At 37.7% G+C, this 21,690-nt stretch overlaps 1 protein-coding gene across 2 annotated transcripts in view; it reads right to left on the bottom strand.

Annotated features, from left to right (window-relative positions):
- NRCAM (neuronal cell adhesion molecule) overlaps window positions 1-21,690 on the bottom strand; it is a 272,550-nt gene that overhangs the window by 7,860 nt on the left and 243,000 nt on the right. Inside the window, exons 27-30 of one of the 2 annotated variants that reach the window (XM_058523123.1) lie at window positions 11,173-11,298; window positions 9,956-10,106; window positions 4,451-4,584; window positions 3,109-3,187 (exon numbers count right to left, since the gene is read on the bottom strand). In XM_058523123.1, the coding sequence (XP_058379106.1) occupies window positions 3,109-3,187; window positions 4,451-4,584; window positions 9,956-10,106; window positions 11,173-11,298 (490 nt within the window). The remainder of the gene's footprint in view (window positions 1-3,108; window positions 3,188-4,450; window positions 4,585-9,955; window positions 10,107-11,172; window positions 11,299-21,690) is intronic. The other variant, XM_058523116.1, reaches the window with a different exon arrangement.

Below are 21,690 nucleotides of genomic sequence, written 5' to 3'. Positions count from 1 at the left end.
ATGGTTGGTTGCATTGTTTCTCTGATTTTTCTATATGCTAGTAAGGATGCAGATCCTACTGTCTGTATAATTAAAGAAACAAACAAAGAAAGCTGCAGGCTTTCATCAGAGGGTAACTGCTTGGGGGTGGGTGTTAGAGTAAGGGCATAAGGTTACAGCATATGAAAAAAAAATCAAATTTGGCCATTGAGGTTCCATCTCTCTTTGCACCACGAAATATACTCTGGCTCAGAGCCCACCACACAGAAACTGTTTCATCCTCAAGCTGGAGAATGAACACATCATAAACAGAATTAATTTACATTTAGGCAATAGCCCTAATTTTGGTGTGTCTCTGTGTGGTCAGCATATTAATTTATTTTCAGAATGAAAAAGAATAAGAATCTATAAATAATACAGAACTCAAAACTTCCAGAAGGTGCAAAGCAGAGAAGGGACCCTGGTGATTTAAGGAGGAGAGTGACACTTAGATGTACTACTAAAAAAAAAGATTCCATAATAAACAGTTGGAACCATTTTCATTAATTGTGACATCTAAGAAACTAAAGGTCTTTTGTTTTTTTTAAGCAGAAAAGAAACCATAGGGAAAAAATTCTGAGGCAGTGTCAGGAAGTCACAGGATGAAGCCACATCTGTAGCAAAGGATGGTTGAGTATTTGGGGAAACAATTTTGCTTGTGGGATTGTCCTTATGAACTTTCGGCTTCAGTAAAAAAAAAAATCACTGACTTGTGTTTCAAGTTTAAGACGCCCGTCAGAACCTTATTTCCCTTGGCATCTCCCAGATCAGTGTAATTACACGTGTGACAAGTGTTTTTGCCTTCACAGTTGAACCAATGGGTTTGTACTCAATAGGCCCAAGGAAAAGTTTTTCTCTTCTGAGAAACTCAAGGCATAAGCTAAAGACAGCCATTTGAAAACGCTTCACAATTGTATCACATATGAATTAACACCAAGACAAAGAAATATGACCAAATAAATGTAAATACCGTGATAACAAGGCCAGTAACCAAAAACTTGCTACGTACTGCTCTGGAGGCCAAAATCCTATTAAAAGTTCTTAGTAGATAGCTCGTACAGAAGAATAGGAATCATAGAACTAGAAACCTTCAGACATCATTTAATACTTGAACAATTGTATCATTTTATAGATGAAAATAATTGAGATGCAGACAAATTGTGTCATATCTAAAGGAATCAAGGGCAATGGCTGAGTGGACAGTAAAACCAACAGCTCTTGATTCCATGCTAGTTTCATTCCACCTTGATTTCAATCAAGTTTTAAGGGAGTAGGAAGCATAGTTACCCTGAGAAAGTCACATTACATCAGATCATGGTTTCATATCACTGCAACAGCAAGTTGACATGTGAGACCCTTGAGGTGAGCAATACATTGCCAGATTCATTTAAGCATGATAATGTACAACAGGAATCCATCCCATGTGAAGAATGTATGAAGTGCAATGGTTTATTTTCAATTCATGAAATATACAATTTTTTTCAGACTGTATTAAAGATTTAGCTTCCTCACAATAAATAAGGGAGTGGTGCACATATCCTGTGTAGAATTCTAGCCACAAGAACTCTAAAAATAAGAAGTTATTTAGTAATTATCAGCTCACCTGCTTTACAGGAGAAATGTCTAGAAGAGTGAATTAAGTCAGCAAAGATTTCAACTCATCCAGTGTAAGACATGGCTGCCCTAGGCTGTGGCCATCTGCAGGCTGCTCTAATGTGTTATGAAAACCTTCTGGGTGGACTGGGTGGGGGTGCTGCATGAGGTTTTCATACACTTTCAGTCCCAGAGTCAACATTTGACACCAAGACAACCCTCACTAGACATTCTTCTATATCCTGAGATATAGAAATTCTGAGACGTTTTAGAAATCATAGTCATCTCTGTTGAAGAGAAATCAGAATATGAAAGTTTAGGTGCTGAGACACAAAGGCAAATCACTCATATCTGCATAGAAACTGGTATGAAACCAATTTTGTCAAAAATACATGGCAATCAGTTTTTTCTCAATTAGGTCTCATATTTCTTATCCTTGGCATTATTTTGCCCCTCATGATATTGACATGGAAATACCAAAAATGAGCACCAGAGACCGACAAAAATTAACACAAATATCTTATCTACAAATGTTATCTGGCAACCACAAGTGAAATATTTTATTTCACCTAAAACCCTTTTCTTCTTGCAAAAAAAAGCCTCAATATGGGGTCGGGGCATTAAAAGATTATATTTTATATAATCAAGAGGCTTATAGAAAGAAAAAACAAGGTGTAAAGGTATTTTATAAATAGAAGTATTTTTTTGAAACATCAAAATCCCAGTTGTTTAAATGAATAAATATATATTTTGTTTCTGTTTTTAAACATATCTAAAATAATCATTTGTCTCTCTTTAAAAAGACCTATAACCCCTAGGCAAGAATATCTTTGTTTAAAGAGTTTCTTCCTTTTTTTTTTCAACTATTTAGCACATAGGTTATGTTAAAATTTGTCCTTAATGATGGAGCCAAGCCAAGAATGTATTATATCCAAGTTCTGCGAGTTAACACACTGCCTCTAGGGCTGTGATATTTCTTAATAATTAACAGCTTCTCAAACAGCCTAGTCATCATTTCATGATTAATGGGCAGGGGTGTAGGTATTTGTTTTGGAAAAACAAGCTTTAAATCCAAGATTAAAAAGAGTAACACTGATTTTATAAAAGCACTGCTTAGAAAATGACAGGAATAGCTAGCTTCCTTTGCAATGCAGGTTTGTGGGGTCTTTACTGTTGTTTTAACTCTCACTGTAACACACCAGCTTTGCTAGGTTGATCAATACAGCAAGGGCCTCTGGAAAATATGACAGAGTGGAAGACATTCCATTTCAAAACTATGACTAAAATGGAGATTTATCTTTTAATGGAAAGTGATAATAAGTTAACTGTGAGGGATGTGTAAACATTTAGATATGGAAGTGTCTCTAAACTAAAATTTGAGGAAAATATGAAATGCCGGGCAGAGCACATTCCTGGCCGCGTCCTATTGTAGGGAGATTGAGTGCAGCGTCTGTGCAGGGCAGGGCAGGGGAGGGCGGAGGAGAAGCAGAGGCTCACCTGTACTCTCCAAAAGTGCCATCATCTTCCTTCATAGGCTGGATTTCAGGATCAGCATGGGCATCTTCCTTTTCTTTAACTAAAAAATTTCAAAATGACATTATCTATTGATTTTGTGTTTCTTTGTTCAATGTTTTTAAGCATGCACTCTTTAAGATAACACAGTGGTGACAAATAATTCTAAACACAGTAGATGTTACACAACCAGATGTATTATGTGGCCATGCATATATTTTGATGTTTTAGTCTCTTTGAGGTAACTTAATAGAATGAACATTTGTTAACAGATAAAGTTGACTTCATGTAAGCATTTTGGCACAAGTCTCTTAGCTGATGAAGGAATAAGTTTTAAGTTTTTAAGATTTCTCTCCTATTTTACCAATCTATTTATTAACTATATTCATGGTTACAAATTGTTTTTGTAAATCTATTCTTCTGCAGAATTTTTCTTGTCAATGAAGGGGAAACGGCCAGGTAAAGAAAATATAAATTCATTGGATCCACTAAGTTGAACAAAACATTAACCACATAGTGAAAGCAATGTTACACATCACGATATCCAGACTCAGTTCATGCATTACTTCCTCCAGAAGACTTCACGTACCTTCCCCCTCGGCCTGTTGGTTTTAGGTGCTGTTTCAGTACCTATTACTTATGTGGAGCCTAAGGAAGCAGACTCACTAATATCGTCACTAATATCTTCAGACAACACATTAACTTACTCCCCCAAATGCCTTCTGATCCTTGACAATGTTTGCTGTTGTTGTTAGTGCAATGGAGTGGAGTCCGACTCCTAGTGACCCTGTGTACAGCAGAGCAGAACCCTGCCCGGTCTTTTTGCACCATCCTCTCACCTTCTGGTGCTATATCAGACAGCATACTGCTGCTATCCATAGGGTTTTCATGGTTAATTTTTTTGAAGTGGGTGGCCAGGTCCTTCTTCCCAGTCTGTCTTAGTCTAGAAGCTCTGCTGAATCCTGTCCACCATGGGTGACCCTGCTGGTATTCGAAATACCAGTGGCATAGCTTTCAGCGTCACAGCAACACACAGCTGCCATAGTATGACAACCGACAGATGGGTGGTATGGGTCTCTCACTGGGAAATGAACCTAGGCCATGGTAGTGAGAGAGCCGAATCTTAACCACTGGACCACCAGGGCTGGCTTGACAATGTTTAGGCTCCCATTATATGAAAACGGATCAAAAATTCAACAAAAAGTCTGAATTTATGGTTCTGCGAAGATACATTTATTGCAATCTATATGATTACCCACATGATTTCTTTTTAGTTTAATGGATAATTATGCAGCATTATAAAGCAGTTTTAAACTTTCTTTCTTACCTGGATATTTGCCACCCTTGTTTCTTCTGATGAAGCAAACAATCAGCAAAATTAAGATAAGGAGAGCGACAGCACACATTAGACCAATGAACCAGCCCTGAGTCGCAATATCCACCTGTCGGCTCGCCATTGCTAGAAAACAAATCAGTGATGTCGGTGGGTATGGGTTAAGGGGGAGATGAGAACTGTTGCAGTCTCTTGTAGTAAATAATTGCCATAGTATATGAGCTTTTATATATTTTACACATGGCCCCAAATTGGAATCTGTCAGTTATCAATCAGGAGTTACATACAGACTTAACTTTGAAAAATCATTAATTAAAAAAATTCAAATAGAGAAATCTGAATGCTACTACCATTAAATGCTCACAAACCCTGCTGTACATTGTGTTCACAGTTATTTTAACTATATATTCTCAATAGAAACACAGTCCCAAACCAATTAAAAATTTATTGTTTATAGGATAAATTGTACATTAAGCACAATAATAAGAATATAAGACTGAATTTTAAACAGAACAGAATGTATACATCTAATGGAGTATTTTTCCTTCAAAGGAAACACTTTTGGAGGCTAAAATATCATTGCAATGATGCCGCCATTTTTCAAAATGTTTTGGAAATTTTCCGTTAAAAAAGAAAACTTTCCACACAAGAAACCTGTTGACATAAGATAACCAGCCTTATTATTTTATATGATATCTGAATTTGCATCCAAAATATCACTTAGATTTGTTACTTATCTCGTTCTTTATTTCATTTACAAGAGTTGGTTCTGAATGACTTTTGAAAATTTCTGAAAAATCCAATTTACCCTCAAATGTTCAATATTTAAAATTCAATATTGCTTAAGATCCATTCGCAAGACTTTGAAATATATCTTGATCAGTGGAATCATTATTGGAACAAGTGACCAGTTTAAAGAGAAAATACTCATTCACATGTATACACATTCTTTAAGTCTCCATCTATTCTGTTTGAGTCAATAAATGTGAAGCCCCTTATTCAACCAGTTACAGTATGCAAATCTTCTAAGAAAAACACAGAATACTTAGCATTTCTGGTATTATTCAAAAGTGTCAATCAAATGGGACAAAGTGCAGCATCAATGGCTATTCAGACATGCCCTTGAGGATTTGATTAAATAAATTGGTATGAATCTTTTTATAAAAAGGCCTTTATTTTTTCTCTTTTGACCATAATCAAGGTAAAAGGTTTTCTTCTTTTGATTCATAGGCATGCCTATATCATGGTTTTAATTTGATTGAATTTCTTCGGAATACATTTAACACGGTTGGGTTAGGCGTATGTGATCTCTGGACGCAGAAATAAGCATGGCGACATGTATCCCAGGTCCTGCTATATGTTGCAAAAATAGCACCTCATTGCCTTTTTTCTCCACACAAAGTATAGGGAGAAAAATGAAATGCTTAAAATCAAGTGTGAAGAGAAATGTGAAAAATGTGTGGATGTGTTATTTAAGAAATAAAATGAGAAGTGGAAATACGTTATCTGGAATACAAATCAAATGCCAGTAGCCTTTCCCCAGTAGCCCCTGTGCCTCATTGGTTAGAGGGGTTTTGAGTTGTGTCCTAACTAGATACAGCTGAAGCACGAGTATAGGCAGTGTTCCCCTCTATACACAGACCATAATCATCATGAGGATGATGAAGATGAAGACAGTCATATAACGAGAGTTAACATTTTGTAACTCTTACTATATGCTAGGCACTGTGCTGAGAGCAAAATCTCATTTTATCTTCACAACAGTCCTTGAGGTAGGCATGAGGAATAAACTCATGCCCAGAGAGGGTAAAGAACTTGCCCAAGAGTTGGAGTTTGACCCATGTCTGCCTGACCCCAGAGAACATGGTACTGGCCATTATGCTCTACTGCTATAATGCGCTCCTGAAGACAAGTCCAGACATCAAATCTGCAGAAGTCTTTACAAAGAATAAAATGTCATAGGGACTTTCCATTCTGAGACAGCGAAAAATATTTTAAAAGTCCATCATTACATACTCTTTGGCAATATATTTCTGTCAATTCACACATGGTCTTTGATCATGTGCTTTTTCTTCCAAACTGAATAAAAAATCAATTGGTGTAAGTCTATTGAGCATTTGATTGAAGCGAAAGAGTCCTTGTTTTTAGTATGCCTGATGATTTATACCTTGTCATAAATAGTATCTGCATCTACATTTTTCACCTACTTAGATGCAACTGATAAGGGCAAAATGCAATAAGATACTCAAATACTAGCACAGACATTGTCTTGTAAAGATAGTGACTGTCCAAATTGAACTGCCAGCTGGCAACTTGTTACTATGCAAAAAGTGGAAGTGTTTCTTTGAAGGTTGATAAAGAAACATCTAAATTGACTTTGAATTTTTGCCTCAAGTCTAAAGAAAAAAGTATCAAATATTCTACTGCCCCATTATTTAAGATTAGGCAGACACAACATGTTAGGTACATATCTGTGCATGCTCACACACACACACAAAACACACACACAAGTGCACCAGAAGTTGATATAAAACAAAAACTTAGTAAGTGAAAGTAACTTTTGACTTCCCATCCACATAAAAAGGGGTCTAAAGCCCAGAATGACTATAAGAGGCTTCAAGTCTTTCCAGGACACTCTAAAATCATCTTAACTAGACACACATACAAACCCAAGTCATGGCCACCATTGTGCATCACACATACAGATTGAAGCCTGAGGGGCTTTTTCTTCTTGAATCTGAGCTTTAATGGGTGGGTATTAGTAGGATTGGGCAGGAGAGTGAAAGAGGATTTTCACTTTATCTAAAACTTTTGCAATAAAATTATATTCATGTGTTACTTGAGTAATCCATAAAGCAATAAATTAAACAAACAGACAAACATAAAGAATATGAAAAAAGAAACCAAGCCAGAGGAATGAAATGTGCTTTGCTTCCTAGAAGTTAGTTTTAACAACAGTCTTCCGCTGTCACACTGCCTGTTGTCTCGTGGACAACCTGTGTTCTGCAGCAGGAGGTCTCAGGGAGAATGCTCTTGAGTACTTAGAATAAACATGGAAGAAACAGGGTGAGAAAAATGGCTATTTACGAAGAATCCACTACGTATAAAAATGTTCTGTTAAAATAGAAATGTATAGAAAGGGGAAAAAATTACCTTGGCCAAAGTTTGGAGGCAGTTGACAAAACAAAACCAAAAAACCTGTTGGGCCCAGTAAAAGCAAATTTGCTTTAAATCCTTTGTGATACGAGAGGAGAGACATGGTAACTGAGGGGAAGAAGAGGAAGTGGGGTCCTAAGAGGAGTGTGAGTAGGAAGCACAGCATCACGACACCACCTGCAGTCGTGTTTGATGCTTTTTTCAGTTTGTGCCATAGGAAAAAATTAAGAAATATATCTTAAAAATCCGGACCATAAAAGGTAGAGATGGTGTCATGTTAAGAAGATTCATGAAACAAGCATAAACGAAAGTAGAGTCTAGGTTCTTGAAATTAGCAGAATTCAGAGAGAGAAGCAACTCATTAATGTAGAGTTAAAAAATTAGCCAGAATGGTATGCTTCCATGCCAAGTACTGAAATAAACATCTCAAAACCTAGCGTGGAGAAGGGGAGAAGCGAGAGCAGTAGTGATAATGCTTTCACCCTGGAGTTGATCCTGTAGCCCTAAAGGGCAGAACATGGAAACTGGAAGAACAAGGAAGTTGGATTAATAGTATTTGCTCCTAGAAGTAATATGTTAACTCAGGTCACTAGGGTTTAATCAATATTTACTCTTTTTAATGGTTACATGTATATGTAAAAGGTGACAATAACTGGTGTGGCCTTGTCCTATTTCTCCATCGCTGGCACACAGGAATGGTCCACTCATTACGATCGCTCACCTTGAACTACCTGCCAGCTGCAGCTGGAATTGTAGGGATAGTAACACTGAAGAAACAAATTTTTTCTAAAGGGTTTGCCTTCTGTCTTATAAAAGGACAAAAAAATGCCACAATTTGATTTTGCAGGGAGAATCTAATTCTAGCTAGATCTGCAAGCTGGGAATACACTGGGGCCGTTAGGGGTCCAGAATAGCTGGATAGACATACCAAGTGCTAAATGAAGCGTCATTTCTGAGACAAACTGTTCCCCTCTGTGACCCTGCATGGGGGGTGTAGCGAGAGCCTCTCCTCCAGTGTGGGAAGGCTGAGCCTCTAACCCAGCTCTCCCATGTTCTAGCTGGGTGACAGGGCAGGGACTCCACCTCTCACTACACGTCATTGACATGACATGTGGGTGGGTAATAACACCGCCTACTTTATAGGATTATTGTAAGGACTGAATAAGAAAAGCTGTGAAAACCATTCGCCTGGTATAGATTAGAGCTGATTAAATGCTAGTGCTGTTACTATGATTAGCATTCTAGCTGTAAACGGATAGAATATCTACTTGAACTTTTAGTATTTTGAAATTAAATGCTATTGATAAAGACAAACACCTTGCAATATTAACCGTGAATTGATTTAATACGTATTTTCCTAGAACTCTCTACACAAGTGGATATGAAAATACAAACAACAGACTAACAGAAAAAAACGTTTATTTCTTTAAGCATTATGATTTTAGCACATGAATACTTTAAAAATGTAGTTTAATAAGTTATTGAACATTACGTTTGGTTTCTTTCTTTTTCTAAAACCATTCATGATTGTGTATTTTCTAAATTATAAGAAATGACTTTAAAAATCATAAAGCTTGGGTAATGAAAGACACACACAAAATACATTTTGCCTATGGGCTCTACAGGAAATGCAATATTTCCTCAAGAATGCATGAAGTGACTGAACATAACATGGATGTATGCATCACAAAATGAACATGCTCCACACAAACCTTCTTTAAATTTAAGTAAGCATGGATTGCTTTCCGTCTTGTGAGTAAATATGAATATTCTTATATCTTACATGAAGATTTTTCTTTATTTTAGAAACTTTAATTATTTAATTATTGATAATGTTGAAATAACTAAAATACATACAGGCAGTCAAATTTGGGGTGATAACAATGAAATACATGAACTGAATAATTTCCTGTTCTATACAAATTTAATAATATTTACATCAGTTGTCTAAACAAACTGCAGGGTTCTGCTGGGTTATAGTCCATTTTGACATAAAAAATTGTGACTTTCAGCTTCAAAAGCCTTTCAGAATTTCCATTCTAACTCTGAGGGAAAGTTTATGCATGTAAATGATGTGAAAAATTGAATTACCAAAATAACGTAAGTAAAGAATCATATTTACCTCTGTTTTTGTAAGGTTTTTGGCAATAATGTGATTAAAAGATGATCTGCTCAATTCTGTAATTCATTTGATATAAAGAGCCAAAGACAACTAAAAACCCAAATTCCAACCCAAGTGGGCCGCACAGAAAGACATTCAGGGTCCTACCCATAACACAGCTCCACGAGCCCCCATCGCCAACTGGAGCACGAGCCAGAAGCAGCATGATGTGCGCCTCATCTGGGCCTCTCTCAAAGACATCCTCTGAACTCACAAAACCAGAGTCTCCCTCAGCACCAACTCCAACTTTGTATTCTGTTCCTGGCATTAGACCCTTTAACCCAAAGAAGCTCTGAGAACCATTTATAATCTCTCTCCTCCATTCTTCTTTGCCTATGGAAATTTTGCCAAAACAACAAATTTGAATATTTTAAGGGACTAGAAGTCACTTAATGCTTCATGAAAGGAAAATTATTTATAAGCTAAAGACAAAATCTAGGATGCTTAGGTTTACCATTTTAGATTATTATAAACCTAGTCATGTCAAAAAATCAGTTAAAATGAAGAACTATATGAAAATGTCCTCAAAGAAATATTGACTGGATATCCAGAATGCATATATTCCCATTGTATGAAATCTTTTACATACAAAGGAAGGTTCTATATCTGCACCTTGCCTTATGAAACTATTGAGTTTCTCTAAATGATGTTTATAAAAAGAACTTTTATACACTAAATAGCTTAAGCTAACTATGGGAAGAATTGTTTTTTAAGATTCACAAGATGAATCTTTTGGTAAACTTAAACGCCTTTATTAAATTTATCCAAGTTATAGATTCAAGCTGTCCCGAGTAATGATTTTCCTAAAAGAATAGTTATTTCTCAAAATATTTATTTGCATGATAAAGGCCTAAACAGACACTGGACTACATTCAACACTTTGTTACAAACACTCACTGGCCACTCAGCTTGTTACGTGCAGAGCACACTGCATTAAGGAGGTGGCACTGGGTTTTCATAAACTGCTGAAAATTAAAGCTGCTCCATATCCTGGGAGATGTGCCCAGGATGTCAGGAGAGTGACTGACCTACGAATACATTAAACACTGAAATGTAAGTGTTAATTTTCTGCAATTTCTAATAAAATTCTGTTGGGTAGTATGGACAAAATGACTGCTTTTAAGTCAGTTTGATTTCTGCTACTTCAAGATCCAATTTGAACAAACATATGCAATGGAACTTACTATGTCCCTTGTTTTTAATAACATGAAAAAAAGAGATTATATGAAAAAAATATATAGGTTGATGGTTCATATAATTTTTTCAGATAAATTTGATTCGTTTAATTGGATCAAGTTATTTTTCAAGGTGATCTATAGTATTAAATCCTTAAAAATGTTCTTAATCTCTTAAAATATAGCCCCCAAATTAAAAACTGGGTAATGAAATTATTTCTTACTGCCAGCTACACCATATTCAACATGCAAGTTCACATACTCTGGTCCCTCATATTCCCAACAGATATGGGCACAGGTCTCAGCAGCTGTGGCAGTAAGTTTGCCAATCCTGGGGTTTACTGCTTGAAATAAATATACAACAGAAAAATAAAACAAACAAACAATCAAATTGCAGCATCACACACACATATACAAAATAAGTTTAAGTACTCTGAAATTGTGCAAATTAAATTAAATTAGAATTTATTGCTGAAATTTAGGGTTTGCTCATACTTCACTTTCATTACAGAAAGGCTTTTCATTTATTAAACTATAGCATTATGAAATAAATTAATAATCAGAAATAATGATGCACAATATTAAAACTTATGAGTTCTATTATATGGCTCCTGAACAATGTGAACTGTTGTCCATTAGATACAATCCCAGGAAACATCGGAGTCTTCATTTATTGATGTGATGGGGCAGGGCAATGCTGGGGTCAGAGGTCACTGAATATCAGAGACTGCAAGGTAAAACCCAATACTGGGTGGCTGCTTCTCAATTCTATTTATCATCTCAGTGTGGGTCTTTAAAGAATTTGTATTGGAGTGAGAAAGGATGCTCCTTAGAACAGTGGCTTTTGACCTGTTTTGAGTCACAAATTTCTTTAAGAATCTACCTTTGGGGAGTTCACGGACCCCAGGTGAGGAATACCTACTTTAGGGAAGGTTAGATGGTTAGGGTACCTGGAAGAAAATCTGCAAAAAGAATTGCAAAACACACTTTTATCAGAAGTTAAGAAAGAAGAAATAAAAGGGATAAGAACTATTTCACTTGACACACCCCAGAGAGCAAGACAGTTTTACCTGCTAAGCGTTTGTTACATACCATATTCTGAAAAATCACAGTGCAACCTAAATAGCTTCTTAAAACACCAAATTATGGAGACTATATGATGCTTGCTACTGAGTACAGATGACATCTACAGTCATTAAAAGATATTATTTGGCTATCTGAGGCTGACAATTCTATCAGCCTTACCACCATTGCCTAAACTACAAAGGACATATTTACAGATATATTAACTTGGGTAGTTAAGAAATGATAAGATCAATTTATTATCACAGAGAAAATGTCCGAGGATAGTATATCAAAAAGAGTCAATGGGTCTACTCAGATTCTAAAATTAAGTTCCAAATTCTGTTATATAATTTAGAAGCTAAAAGCCTCTACTGAAACAAATTTAATGAAACAGTACTTCTTAGGACCAAAAAGAAGTATATTAAAGAAATTAAATAGGAACTCAAGATGGCGGCGTAAGCAGACTCGGAACTCACCTCCTCCCGCGGACATAGCCAATTTACAACTACTTGTGGAAAAATTACCCCTGAGACAGAACTGAAAACTGGATAAGAGGAACTCCTGCAACAACGGACAATCCTAACTGAGGTGGAAGAGGCAGAAACTCCCTTCTGGAGAGGAAAAACGCCGCCTTCACAAGCCGCCAGCTTCACGGCCGCTGGGAGCAGCGCACAGGTGCGCAGCCTCCCTGGAGGCGCGGGGCCCTGAGCCAGGGAGCGCCCCCGCTGGGGGCATTTTGTGGACCCAGCACAATCGAGACCAGCGGCATAATATCTGACTTTGCCTGCCACTAAAACATTGGGGAGCACCCCCAGAAAACCCGGTTCACAAAGAAACTAAAACCGGCTCTTAAAGGGCCGGCGCGCAAACTCACCCATTTCAGAAAGCATCCTAAAATCACCAGAAAGAAAGGTGCACAGTGCTGTGGTGAAAAGAGACTCACCTAATAGGCCCTGTGTGCATCTCGGTGAGAGGTGAGACCTCTCCAGGGACTGGGACATTGGTGGCAGCCATTGTTGTGGCCTGGTGTGGGCCTGCTGACACAGACGCCATTGGAGTTCTCCCTGAGGCCTGCTAGCCCAGGGTCTCCTCCACCCACTAGAGCACCGATTTAATCCAGCTCAGCCAGGGCAGGCAGCCCACCCTAGAGACTGGCCCCACCCAACAACAAGCCCTCGGGCAACTTGTGGGCCTGCATAGATTGGTGACTGGATTCTCTGCAGCCTGGCAACTGAGCCGAGTTTAGCGGGGCAGGGCGTGCACAAGGAGCGGGTGGAGAGTGTGGAGCGGGTGGAGAGTGTGGGGCGGTGGTGGAGTGTGTGGGGCTCCCGCCGTGGAGAGACTGGGTCCGCTTCGGGAGGTCGGGGCGCGCACACGGGGCAGGACTGCGTTGACTGTGTGTGTGGACCGTGGGCGGCAGGGCTTGTCAGCTTCAGAAGACTTGTGTTTCTCAAAGACCCACATAGGGGGTTTGCCCCACCTTCCAAAGCCTGAAACAATTGGGTGCTCCCATGCTTGAGGCCAGCCCCACCCAGCTGCAATCCTCAGAGAGCTGACAAGAGACCTAATAGGCTAGAGGCTTACAGCAATTGTAAGGCCCTGAGCCTAACAACCTGCCACGCTGGAGGTCTACGCACTTAAAAGAAATACTGCAACACAAATGTGGTATTAGAACTTGCAGCCAACTGTGCTGGGGCTCCCCACACCTGATAAAGAGACTGAAGGGCCCACAACAACTATAAGCAGCTGAGCATTACAATAGCTGGCCAGGAGCATAACTCGGCCTCCCTGGGCACCTACAGGGAGAGCAAACAGGCCACAACAGAAGGACACACTTAGCCCACATAGGGGTCACCCCTGGAACACTGAGAACTGAGGGAAGCACACTGGAAGCCTCCTAAGGCATCACTTACATAAGGTCACCTATCCAAGAGCAGGAGACGTAGTTGACCTACCTAATACATAGACACAAGCACAGGGACAGAGGCAAAATGAGGAGGCAAAAGAATACATTCCAAGTAAGGAACAGGACAAAACCCCAGAAAAGGAACTAAGTGAAACAGAAATGAGCAACCTACCTGACAGAGAGATCAAACTAAGAGTGTTAAGGATGCTCACTGATCTGTGGAGAAGAATAGATGAACTCAGTGAGAATGTCAACAAAGAAATGGAAGATATAAAAAAGAACCAATCAGAAATGAAGAATACAATACTGGAAATGAAAAATTCATTAGAGGGACTCAAAAGCAGAGTAGAGGATACAGAAGAACGGATCTGTGAGCTGGACAAAAGACTAGAAGAAATTACCCAAGGTGAACAGGTAAAAGAGAAAAGAATTAAAAAGAGTGAGGACAGTCTAAGGGACCTCTGGGACAACATCAAGCGCACTAACATCCATGTTATAGGTGTCCTGGAAGGAGTAGAGCGAGACAAGGGGGCAGAGAATCTATTTCAAGAAATAATAGATGAAAACTTCCCTAACCTAAGGAGGGAAACAGACATCCAGGTACAGGAAGCACAGAGAGCCCCAAATAAGATAAACCCAAAGAGGCCCACACCAAGACACATCATAATCAAAATGTCCAGAATTAAAGATAAAGAGAGAATCCTAAAAGCCGCAAGAGAATGTCAAGTTACATACAAAGGAAACCCCATAAGGCTATCAGCTGACTTCTCAGCAGAAACCTTACAGGCTAGAAGAGAATGGCAAGATATATTTAAAGTGCTAAAAGGAAAAAACTTACAGCCAAGAATACTCTACCCAGCAAGGTTATCATTCAAAATGGAAGGAGAGATAAAAAATTTCCCAGACAAGCAAAAATTAAAGGAGTTTGTCACCAAGAAACCAGCGCTATAAGAAATGTTAAAGGGACAGATTTAAGGGGAAAAGAGAAGACCACAAATAGGAAACATAATCTATTTCCATGATAAGAACGTAATGGCTACAAATGCACAAAAAAGAGGTTAGATATGATATCAAAAACATGAGGGAGGAGGGGAGTTAAAGAGTACAGCTTTCAGATAGAGGTCAAACTAAAGTGACCATCAATTCTGTATAGAAGAAGAAAGGAACAGAGAAGGCCTACTAAAACACTGAGAAAAAAAAAAAGTTAAAAAATGGCAGTAAGTACATACTTATCAATACCTACTTTAAACGTCAATGGACTAAATGCTCCAATTAAAAGGCATAGGGTGGCTGACTGGATAAAAAAACAAGACCCATATATATGCTGCATACAAGAGACACACTTCAGACCTAAAGACACTCACAAACTGAAAGTGAAGGGATGAAAAAAGATACTCCACGCAAATGGCAATGAAAAGAAAGCTGAGGTAGCAGTACTCATATCAGACAAAATAGACTTTAAAAGAAAAACTGTAAAAAGAGACAAAGAAGGGCATTACATAATGATCAAGGGAACAATCCAACAACAGGATATAACACTTGTAAATATCTACACAACCAATGTAGGTGCACCTAAATATATAAAGCAATTATTAACAGACATAAAAACAGAAATAGTAACACAATAATAGTAGGGGACTTTAACACTCCACTTACACCAACGGACAGATCATCTAAACAGAAGATCAATAAGGAAACATTGGCCTTAAACGACACACTAGAACAGATGGACCTAGTAGATATATACAGAGCATTCCATCCAAAAACCGAAGAATACACGTTCTTTTCAAATGCACATGGAACATTCTCCAGGACTGATCACATATTAGGCCACAAAACAAGTCTCCATAAATTTAAGAAGATTGAAATAATACCAAGCATCTTTTCTGACCACAACGGTATGAAACTAGAAATCAACTATAGGAAGAAAATCAGAAAAGCCACAAATATGTGGAGATTAAACAAAATGATACTGAACGATGACTGGGTCAACGAAGAAATCAAAGAAGAAATCAAAAAATACCTGGAGACAAATGAAAATGAAAATACAACATGCCAGAACTTATGGGATACAGCAAAAGTGGTTCTAAGAGGGAAGTTTATAGCAATACAGGCCTATCTCAACAAACAAGAAAAATCTCAAATAAACAATCTAACAATGCACCTAAAGGAACTGGAAAAAGAAGAACAAACAAAGCCCAAAATCAGTAGAAGAAGGGAAATCATAGAAATCAGAGCAGAAATAAATGAAATAGAGACCAAAAAAACAATAGAAAAAATTAATAAAACCAAGAGGTGGTTCTTTGAAAAGATCAACAAAATTGACAAATCTTTAGCTAGACTCACCAAGAAAAAAAGAGAGAAGGCACAAATAAGTAAAATCAGAAATGAAAGAGGAGAGGTTACAACAGACACTTCAGAAATACAAAAGATTATAAGAGAATACTACAAAAAGCTATATGCCAACCAATTCGACAATCTGGAAGAAATGGATAAATTCTTAGAATCATACAACCTTCCAAAACTAGATCAAGAAGAAGTAAAGAATTTGAATAGACCAATCACCAGTAAGGAGATCGAAACAGTAATCAAAAACCTCCTCAAAAATAAAAGTCCAGGACCAGACGGCTTCCCTGGTGAATTCTACCAAACATTCAAAGAAGACTTAATACCTATCCTTCTCAAACTCTTCCAAAAAAATTGAGGAGGAGGGGAAGCTCCCTAACTCATTCTATGAAGCTGACATTACCCTGATACCAAAACCAGGCAAGGACAACACAAAAAAAAGAAAATTACAGGCCAATATCACTGATGAACATCGAGGCAAAAATCCTCAACAAAATACTATCGAATCGCATACAACAATACGTTAAAAAGATTATACACCATGATCAAGTGGGATTTATTCCAGGTATGCAGGGATGGTTTAACATTCACAAATCAATCAACGTAATACACCACATTAATAAAATGAAGAATAAAAATCACATGATCATCTCAATAGATGCAGAGAAAGCATTTGACAAGATACAGCATCCATTTATGATAAAAACTCTGAATAAAATGGGTATAGAAGGAAAGTACCTCAACATAATAAAGACCATATATGACAAACCCACAGCTAATATCATCCTCAATGGTGAAAAACTGAAAGCTATCCCTCTAAGAACAGGAACCAGACAAGGATGCCCACTGTCACCACTCCTATTTAACGTAGTACTGGAAGTCCTAGCCAGAGCAATCAGGCAAGAGAAAGAAATAAAAGGGATCCAAATTGGAAAGGAAGAAGTGAAACTGTCACTATTTGCAGATGACATGATTTTATATATAGAAAACCCTAAAGAATCCACCAGAAAACTTTTAGAAGTAATAAACGAATATGGTAAAGTTGCAGGATGCAAAATCAACATACAAAAATCAGTTGCATTTCTATACACTAACAACGAAGTAGCAGAAAGAGAAATTAATACAATCCCATTTACAATTGCAACAAAAAGAATAAAATACCTAGGAATACTTAACCAAAGAGGTGAAAGAGCTGTACACAGAAAACTATAAAACATTGCTGAAAGAAATTGAAGAAAACGCAAAGAAACGGAAAGATATTCTGTGCCCTTGGATTGGAAGAATTAACATAGTTAAGATGTCCATACTTCCTAAAGCAATCTATAGATTCAATGCAATCCCTATCAAAGTTCCAACAACACTTTTCACAGAAATAGAATAAAGAATCCTAAAATTTATATGGAACAACAAAAGACCCCGAATAGCTAAAGGAATCCTGAGAAAAAAGAACAAAGCTGGAGGTATCACGCTCCCTGATTTCAAAATATACTACAAAGCTATAGTAACCAAAACAGCGTGGTATTTGCACAAAAACAGACACACAGATCAACGGAATAGAATCGAAAGCCCAGAAATAAACCCACACATCTATGGACAGCTAATCTTTGAACAAGGAGCCAAGAACATACAACGGAGAAAAGAAAGTCTCTTCAACAAACGGTGTTGGGAAAACTGGATAGCCACATGCAAAAAAAATGAAAGTAGACCCTTACCTTACACCATACACAAAAATTAACTCCAAATGGATTAGAGACTTGAATGTAAGACCTGAAACTATGAAACTTCTAGAAGAAAACATAGGCAGTACGCTCTTTGACATCAGTCTTAGCAACATATTTTCAAGCACCATGTCTGACTGGGCAAGAGAAACAATAGAAAAAAGAAACAAATGGGACTATATCAAACTAAAAAGCTTCTGCACAGCAAAGGAAACCATCAACAAAACGAAAAGACAACCTAACAATTGGGAGAAGATATTTGCAAACCATACATCTGATAAGTGCTTAATCTCCAAAATATATAAAGAACTCATGCATCTCAATGACAAAAAAACTAACAACCCAATTAAAAAATGGGCAAAAGACCTGAACAGACATTTCTCCAAAGAAGATATACAGATGGCCAACAGACACATGAGAAGATGTTCAACATCATTAACTATCAGGGAAATGCAAATCAAAACTACAATGAGATATCACCTCACGCCCGTCAGAATGGCTATAATTAACAAGACAGGAAACAACATGTGTTCGAGAGGATGTGGAGAGAAGGGAACTCTCATACACTGCTGGTGGGAGTGCAAACTGGTGCAGCCACTATGGAAAACAGTATGGAGATTCCTCAAAAAATCAAGGATAGAACTACCATATGATCCAGCTATTCCACTGTTGGGTATTTATCCAAAGAACTTGAAAATACCAATTTGTAAAGGTACATGCACCCCTGTGTTCATTGCAGCGTTATTCACAATAGCCGAGTCTTGGAAGCAACCTAAGTGCCCATCAAGGGACGAATGGATAAAGAAGATGCGGTATATATACACAATGGAATACTACTCAGCCATAAGAAACGATGAAATCCAGCCATTTGTGACAACATGGATGGACATTGAGGGTATAATGCAAAGTGAAATAAGTCAGAGGGAGAAGGTCAAATACCGTATGATTTCCTTCATTAAGTAGTAGATAATAACAACAATAAACAAACACATAGGGACAGAGATTGGATTGGTGGTTACCAGAGGGGAAGGTGGGAGGGAGGAGGGTGAAAGGGATAATTTGGTACATGTGTGTGGTGATGGGTTGTAATTAGTATTTTGGTGGTGAACATGATGTAATCTATGCAGAAATAGAAGTATAATGATGTACATCTGAAATTTTTACAATGTTATAAACCAATGTTACTGCAATAAAAAAATAAAAAAAAAAAGAAATTAAATAATGCACTTGACCTCTGAGATATAATTCACCATCAGATGTATATCGTGTGCTCTTCTGTGCTAAGGGTAGGAAATAATAAAGAGCAAAACCAATTTTGGAACTATGTAGAGTCCTTCTGTGGACCTAAGTGATTTTAGGTCTGAGATTTCCTCTCAAAGGAATAGATAATGATAGGAATATGATCAATCAATAGAGACAGTAAAAATGAACATGGGTGTAAAACATCAGTGGAGAGAACCCAGGCAAAATATTAATTTTCTTTAAAAAGTTTTGAAATCATGGAACTGAGGAATTTAGTCTTGATGTAATTATGGAAGATGTTCAGGGGAGAACCACAGTGAAATACTTCCAACAGAAGAGCATTTAGCTTATTCTTAAATACTAGAGAAGATATCGCAATTTCCTAAGGTTATGCTGCTTAGCCACTTTTATCATAGAGAATTCTAACTCGCCTTGCTTTTACTCCCCACTCAACCACTTTCTTACTGAACAAATACTCACTGAGCATCTATGACGTGCCAGACAACTGGCCAGTTTCCTGGCCCATGCTAGTGTGGTTTCTCATCAGGGCTTTCTCAGCAGTCTGCCTCGCGTCCCTCTCCCTACTCTAAGTCTTTCTTGGTAGATCCTACCAGTGTAGTTACCTCCATTTTAGCTTCCTAAACTACATATCTGATCCTTCACTTCCCTGTTTAAAATGTGGATGGCTGATTTCTGCCCACAGGTAAACACAAATTCCTTAGCAAGGCACTCATGGCCTCTAAGGACCACTCACATCTGGCCCCACCTACCTCTTCAGTCATATCTCAGATTCTCTTTTCCATGCACTCTTCATTTCAGACAAACTGGACTGCTGGGTATAACCCAAACGTTCTGTGAGTTTTGAAACCCTGTGCTTTTGCTTATGCCCCCTACCAAGAACTGACACACACCTAATCCCTAACTCATCTGCCAAAATTCTATTTGTCCTTCAAGGCCCCGTTCCATATTGCTTTCTTTGTGAAGCTTTTCCTGACTGTTTGGCAAAATAAATGGTTCATTCCTCTATGCTCAGATACTTTTTGTTCAAATTACTAGTTCGGCATCTATTTTTTTCTTTTTTATGTGTTGGTCTTACCTGCCAGATTTTAAGCATATCAAAGACAGCATCTATCTTACTATCTTGACACACAGTGCCTTAAAAAAGGCTGGTGCGTTTTACGTGTCAGATAGACGTTAGTTGTTGAACTGAATGAACCTTCTATACAGTCTTTTTTTTTTTGGTTCAGGCCAAATAAAGTTGTGAACTTTAAATCTGATTTTTATTTACTAGTTCTTTAGCTTTTCCTTGTTTCTTAAGCTAATTGGCAGTGGCGGGACCAACTCTGGTATAATTATACAGTGAGAATCTGACCACAGAGGATTCCTCACCAGCTCCTCGGTGCTCTCCTCTGCTCAGTCCTAACTGGCTGACCACAGTCGGCTGCTAATTAGGTCAAGAACCAGGTTTAGTTCCTGTCTTACCAGTTAGTTTCTCCCTATTCCCCTACCTCAACTCGTCACCCCCAAAAGTGTTCTCATGACTGGTCCCAAGGGTGAGAAAGTAAAATGCTATGGATAAAGCAGTGTCCATCGGTCAGCAATACTCCAACCATAACTCAAATCCATTATCTGCGAGTTTTTGGTTCATTTCTATAGATGCCTTCACAGGTCTATCTCCTAGAGTCCCAGACCCTGAAACTATTTAAAGGGACACAGAAATTGAACAAATGCAGCCAAACAAGTACAAATCTTACACAGATACTAAGGGGCTTTAACTAAGCAAGGACACAGATCAAAATAAGTGACTCCTGAAGATCTCAAGAGTATTTCCATGCTCAAATTGTTCAAATTCAGGAGAATATTAAGGAAAAGAGTTAGTATGGCATTATATAGCTAATTGAATTAGCCTGGCTTCTACTTTGTGGTTTAAATAATTCTTTTGTAATTATATATTTGAAAGCTTGAGGGTTGAGTTTCATTAACATCTCTTAAAATCTGTAAGAAAATTTAAAAATGTAAACTCAGATGCATCTCTTTTCTCCTCTTTGATCAGAAGTGAATTAAAATCATTAGAAGCTGATGCTTCTATAGCTAAGGATATCACACATGTTTTCTCTCAAAGACCCATTTCTTATTTATTCTCTTTCATGCTGTTTTAAATTAAAATATAAAAGATATATAAAAACATATTAAAGTTTGGAAGGATCATGGAACATTTTTACTTTTCTTCTCTCTTAGAGAGTATCTAAACTCTGCATGGAGAAGGAAAACAGAGAAGAGGATAGAAGTCATTCTTAGATTGAAAAAGGAAATATTTTTGAGGAAGGAAGACCTAGGATAATAAATTATTCCTGAGCAGTTTAAAGTCTTATCATGGTAAAATGTCATCTTCTTATGCAAGCAATGTTTAATTACTGGTGCACTATTAAAAGAAGCAATAAGAAAATAAGGTTAGGTTTAGTTTT

Source organism: Diceros bicornis, chromosome 3, assembly GCF_020826845.1.
Source record: "Diceros bicornis minor isolate mBicDic1 chromosome 3, mDicBic1.mat.cur, whole genome shotgun sequence".
In the NCBI taxonomy this organism is placed as follows: Eukaryota; Metazoa; Chordata; class Mammalia; order Perissodactyla; family Rhinocerotidae; genus Diceros; species Diceros bicornis.
This window is presented reverse-complemented; position numbering and strand designations above follow the sequence as displayed.